We start from the raw sequence: 6849 nt of genomic DNA, 5'->3' as shown, positions 1-6849 counted from the left end.
CGCCATTTACTACTATGTCCTCTCGTGAAAATTGTGTATTGTTGACTCAGGTAGCGCGATAATACGATCGTTATAAATTCAAAAAATTAAGAAAGAAAGAAATTATCAAGAAAGTTAATAAGAAAAAATAGGCGAGAACCGCATGTCAAGAGAGAAAAAGAACCGATTTCATTTTTATTGTTACTGTCTTTTTAAAATAATAAATATATAATACATGTGTAAGATTTAAATATTCACAAATATTGCCAATGAAGTGATTCTTTATCTCATTTCTATCCACGCATGCACGTTGTATATGCATGCGTATATACATATATGTATACATATGTATATGTGTGTGTATGTTTGTGTGCGAGGGGAAATTTCAAAAATATTTTCTGCCTTTTCCCGTTCTTTCTGAGTGTACTCTGGTATTTCCTGATATTTTAATCTGATTTTATATGTTTAAAAAATAAATATGCATCTTTATTGAATAAGTCTGCATTCTTCGAAAACTTAAATATTATCCTAAAAAACTTTTTACGTTTATAGGAGGAAAAAATGTATAGATGTTAGAGAAAGATAGCTCGCCCGGGACAGATATCAGATTGTAATTATCTGTTAGTTATTTTCTATTATATGTAACTCATGCTACTTTCCCAATGTTAATATTATCTGACGCAACCAATGTGTTATCACAAAATATAAAAGCGGGCTTAACCAAGAGCGCCGTCAGTTGACAAGGGTAGCACAAGCAGTCACTTTGAAAGAAAGTGTTTTTCATGAGGCTCATTTGCCTTGTTGAGTGACAAGAGACGATACTTACAAAAAGACTACGTATCGAGTCATTATTGTTGTTGATAATCATATAGAAAGTACATATTCTTTGAGCAACATTATAAATGTTTTTCGGAGATTGTGAAAATTAAAATTAAAGTCAATTAGCACATCGATTAATTAATTAACGATAGTTAATTGTAATTGTACAGCTAAAAGTAATTTTCAAACAACGACATACGAATTTGTGCGCGATAATCGATCGAAATGCTGCACGGACCTGTTGAAGAGAATATAATCTCTAATAGAAAAATGGATTATTCTTACTTTAAGACGGAAGTCTCGAGACGCAGACGGCCAGCTACAACGCGAGAGCTAAGTAAGAACACTTCTTTTTTATTGTTATAGTTTAATCGCGATATTAATGATGAATGAAGAATAAATCAGCGAACAATTCTATCAATTTATATTTAATCAACGACAATTGCTTGGTAGATAAATTGACAAAATTGGAAATGATAAAATATCTATAAAGTAGATTGTGTAAAATTAATAAATTCATTTATAAAAATTGTAAAATTACTCGTTAGTATATCGAATTGACTAAATTTTAATATTTTGTCTTGATTAACAAATATGATATTATATACATTATTTTTATAATCTATTAAAATCTCATTTAAACTTTAAGTTGTGACAACGAGAATTGTTTATTTGTTCTAGCTAAAATAGCGTATTCAGCGCCAAAAAGCACCGTTTCTTTGGCAGAGGGAATGCCCAATGAAGATACATTCCCATTCACGGAAATCTCAGTTAAACTTTACGACGGTTCATCCTTCGTTCTCAACGGGACCGAATTAGGCGCTGCTCTCCAATATATACCTACGCAAGGTTATCCTCCTCTCGTACAGGTAGAAAATCATTTTCATATCTTTATTTAATATATAATGATATATAAATAATTTCTAAAAATTATATTCACCAAAACATTTTGTAACATTTTTTAGAATAATAACAACACATAATTTACGTAGCGCATAATGTCACGTTTAAATAATTCGTCGATTAAAGGAACTACGTTACAATAAAAATAAAAAAAAATTTTTTAAAAACGGGAAGAATAAAAATATGCGAGAATCATCAATTAAGTTGCGATGCTCTTTTCATTATATCACACGTACAGAGTAGTGTATCGCGTGACTTTATATTTCTTGTGTAATCGTTCGTGTCGTTACATCCGGAATTTTTCGTTTTCGAGATAAGGGAATCGGCGCTACAATGTGTCTAACAACGTCGAACGTCAAATTGGTTTCAGGCCCTCAGGGAATTCCAGAGGAGGGCACACGCGCCACCCTTATGGGAGAGTCGCGACATAGTCGTCGTTGCGGGGTCTCAGGATGGGCTTAGCAAGGTTTTGGAGGCTATAATCGGCACTGGTGATCCGATTTTAGTCCCCGACTCCTTCTATCCCGGCGTCGAAATTGTGGTTAGTAATATATATAGATATTATCATTAAAGAAAGAGAGAATTTTGCACGTATCATTTTATTTATTTTTTTATTTTTCTAATATTTGCGATGTATGATAGTTGGCATGATAGCGATATTTCTGACAAAATCCTGCAATCTGATTTTATTTTTGATATCACAATATGTGCAATGTGAATCCGCAATAGATAATATTCTTTATATTTTTGAAGAATAATATAAAAAATATTAGATCACGCGTTATATTAATAAAAAGAATTAAAGTTTTTATATAATTTATCCTTATAAAACCAGCTTTTTTATAAAACAACATGTAAAACTTACGCGATTTATTATTTCAACGTTACTACGAGCGCTCTCGATTTTAATCATAGGTAGCACCTCACAAAGCGGAATTTGTAATAATCCCACAAGATGACGATGGTCCCATACCGGAAATGCTCCGAGAAATTCTAAAGAATCGTGAGATTTCCGGTGCAAAAATGCCGAAAATAATGTATATAAATCCTACGGGCACAAATCCTACTGGCATCATTGTGTCTTTGGAACGACGAAAAGAAATTTACAAAATAGCTTGCGAATACAATTTCTTGATACTTGACGATGATCCTTATCATTTTGTGCATTATGACCAGGTAGGTGCAATTTCTTCTTATGCGAAGCAAAAAATTGTATATATAATATATATGAATTTAAGTCGAGATGTTAACCGTATAAATGTGAGTTATAAACATAATAAAATAAATATACATGTATAAATTTTTTATTAAGCAATTGGTTATATGGAAAGTTATTAAAAAAATTAAAGAACTAAAATACTAAAATATTAAAATATTTAAAAAATCTGCAGATTGCAATTGAAAATTAGATTCATTTTCTACGCTGCTTGTCTGTAAAAAAAATTTGTTGTGCATAAATATGAATTAAATTTCATAAAAGAGAAATAGTTGATTTTTTAATCAATTTTAAAGATTATTTTCTTTCAAAGTTATATAAAATTTAAAGTTATATAAAAGTTATATAAAATTTGCTACGTGTCTGAAATAAAAAGAGATATCTGTTAATTATAATTTGCACATGTATCGGACAATTTAATATAATTACGAGCACATTTATCACAGTGATTAAGAATGCATATCAATAAAAATTCTCGTATAACAAGAATCTTTTTTATAATATATATATATATATATATTTTTAGTAATATTATTTTAACATAGAATACTATAGATATTTGAATTTATAATGTAATGATATATTTTATACAAAATTATATAATTTAAATAAATCTTATATCTATATTAGATATGTGTGTCGGAGAAACTATTTTGCGAAGATAAAAAAAGCATATGGTGATTAAAAAAGAAACTTATGTTCTTTTTAGGAAGATCCAAAATCATTCTTATCGCTAGATACAGAAGGCCGAGTGATCAGATTGGATTCATTCTCGAAGGTAATCAGTAGCGGTCTCAGAATAGGATTTATAACCGCCACAACCCCTCTGATAGCTAGTGTAGAGCTCCATTTGCAGAGCAGTCATCTTCACGCTCCTACCTTATCTCAGGTTGGTAGAACAACCCTTACCCTTCGCAGAAACCCTTGTATTCTTAGATCACCAAAAATGTTTTCTGTCACTGATAATACATATTAATCTATCGCATGCATTTTCGTTAATTATTTTAATTCAACAGTCTGGAACGCGTACATTTAATCAATTTTATTAATTAATAATTTTATTAATTTTTGACGTTTGTCGCGCGTATCAGCGCAAAATATATATTTATAAAACGCGAGTGTTTATACTTGACTGTAGAAGTAAAAAAAAAAAAATCGGGAAGATTATATTGAAATAAAAAAAAAGACGCGATAACTGTAAATATTATCCAGAATGATGAAACATCGCGCGAAGCCGGCGTATGCCTCCTTCAATCAAACTGACAGTGGCGCGTGTCAGTTCTTATCGCAAACATTTCTATCACATAAACATTGATTGCTTGCTATCACGGAAATAAGTTGCCGATTCCTTGACTTTAGGTGATACTGTATCAGTTATTGAAAATCTGGGGTTATGACGGCTTAATGAAACATTATAAGAGATTAAGGTATTTCTACAAAGAACGAAGGGATGTTATTTCAATGCTGGCACGCAAACATTTGAACGGTAAGTGTATATTGCTTTATATATATATATCTGATAATATATTTAATGATATTTCTGTCTTCTTTTATAATAATAATTGTATTACTGTAAAATGTATGATTTTTTTTATATATGTTATAAAATGTATAAAGATATATAGAAAAATTAGTAAAAAAAGAAATATATATGTATAGGAGAAAATATATAATTAATCAATAAATACTCGGAATAACGAGATAATATAGTACTTTTGCGCAAACCACATAATTCAACTTTACTCTCGCTGCTATCACATGTTATAAAAAATTACGTTTATCTTTATACGGAAACATTTATATAGATATAATTGCTAAATGTAATTGGAAAACTAGAGAGTATCGGACTTCTTTACAGGTTTGGCAGATTTCAATGTGCCAAAAGGTGGATTCTTCTTATGGATAAAAGTACGAGGAATCGAAAATACTTGGAAACTTATGATGCAGCGAGGTGTCACGAATGGTGTCATCATGACACCAGGCGCTGCATTTGTGAAAGGTTCTGCGAAACCTTGTAATGCCATCAGAGCGAGTTTTTCCAAGGCTTCTTATGAGGAGATGAATCTGGTACTTAAAAATTATATATTTATATTTATGTATTTTACATATTATATTTTATATATTTTACTCACAATATATTTTCAAAAAATTTATCGCACATAATGTCTTAGAAATTGGGGATCCATGTATATTTTTTTCTACACTTTAATCACAGATTATGACTATTCATAATCAATTAAAGTAAAAATTAAACAAATATCGTAAAGTTAGACATTTTTAGATTATCAAATTTAGGCAATTCAAAAATGATTATTTTATTTATTTTATTGTTCCATACTATTTTTATTTGATTAAATATAAAGTAATTATTTTTATTTTCGGTGAATGAATTTATAGATTAAAAAACATTTTTATCTATATATAATTACACTAAATAAATGAACTATATTTTTATGTATATGTTTTAGGCAATGAAACGATTGGCACAGTTAATTCGGTCAGAGTTAGCAGAAAATGATGAAAAAAATTATATAGAAAATGTTGATACGTGATAATACGATCGATTTTAATATCAAACATGACTACATGCAGTAGTCGATATTGAGAATTACTGTCTATTTTAGTTGGTACTAAAACAAGACTGTGTCGGGAAGATATCAATAAAGTAAGCTGCATTGCTTAATCGATACTATTCTACCGAACATCGGTGTAGAAGCGAACTATATGTAAGCTCAGAATGAGTTTCATACATTTTAAAGTTTTTAGAACATAGTCGTTAGTTTCGTCAACAGAGGACATTGCATTGCCAAAAGAGTTATGTATAGATTAAGATTTACTATAGAAAAGTATAATTAAAAAAGATTTTAACTTTGAGAATAGTTATTATATTACAATGTACGACAGTGTTGAATAATTTTTAAAAAATATTGTACTTAAAACTAGATAAGGTATACTATTATAATATTATTTGTATATAATTTTATTATATTATTAATAAAAAAACATTATTTAAAATTATTCCTGAAATATTTCTTTATATATATATGTGTTCCTTTTCATTATTATTTATTATGTTTGGAAATAAATATACAAAATAATGAATTTATTATATTTATAATAATTATATTTAATTTATCAATCAAAAGACATTATTAAAAAAAATTGTCATTGCTCTTTTAAAATCTTTAAAGTCGCTTAATAATTATAATGAATAATTATGAGATTATATTTTAAGATGCAGTCTTATTTTCTGATTCTTATAATAATCCAAAATTTGATTTTCTTATTTTAAAATCAAATTTCGTACTAATCTGTTATTTCGTAATCCTGTGCAAAGAAAGAAAAAGAAGAAAACGTGGAATGAAACAAACTATAAGAAAGAGACGAAAATGAGGAAGTGATTGCGCGAAGATTGTGCGAACAAAAACAGTAAGTAAGGCTAGCCAGTAAAAGTAGAAAAGAGAAGGTGGAGATTCTCACTTAACGCTAAATACCTTAACTACCAATTAATTTACCAGAATTAATTTAATCTGTTGCAATATAAGTAGACGAGATCCGTTCTGCAGTTCGCCTACTTTAGCATTCCGGCCTCTCTTTTGGCTTCTTTCATTCTCCTTCGAATGTATGAATGTAATGTAAAGAGATCATTTGAAAATACGCGAAATCTGCATTCTTCTGGTCTCTTAGCACGAAAAATATCTCGCCGTTTATTTAATTTAAATAATAACGTGCACATGTGTTATAGAAGCGTCTTATATAAATATAACGTATGTCACATACATTATATTTATATGAGATATTCCTTAAAAGTATAGAAATTTAATGAGTAAAAAACATTAACAAGCGAATTAAGGATAAAAAAGTATAATCGTAATTATTGCAATAATATTTAAAGCAATTAACAAGAAATATTTACTCTTCTTTTTATAATG

At 28.8% G+C, this 6849-nt stretch overlaps 1 protein-coding gene across 1 annotated transcript; it reads left to right on the top strand.

Moving 5' to 3' along the window:
• Nucleotides 1-699: 699 nt before the first annotated feature.
• Nucleotides 700-5935, top strand: LOC114929291 (kynurenine/alpha-aminoadipate aminotransferase, mitochondrial). Its single transcript, XM_029300785.2, has 8 exons — nt 700-1135; nt 1480-1667; nt 2072-2242; nt 2617-2877; nt 3627-3806; nt 4277-4403; nt 4776-4984; nt 5386-5935. The coding sequence occupies exons 1-8, from the start codon at nt 1024-1026 to the stop codon at nt 5467-5469; spliced, it is 1332 nt and encodes a 443-aa protein (XP_029156618.2). The 5' UTR covers nt 700-1023; the 3' UTR covers nt 5470-5935.
• The last annotated feature ends 914 nt before the right edge of the window (nt 5936-6849 follow it).

Source organism: Nylanderia fulva, unplaced genomic scaffold (assembly GCF_048542155.1).
Source record: "Nylanderia fulva isolate GAGA-0341 unplaced genomic scaffold, ASM4854215v1 Scaffold14, whole genome shotgun sequence".
NCBI classification, from domain to species: domain Eukaryota; kingdom Metazoa; phylum Arthropoda; class Insecta; order Hymenoptera; family Formicidae; genus Nylanderia; species Nylanderia fulva.
This window is presented reverse-complemented; position numbering and strand designations above follow the sequence as displayed.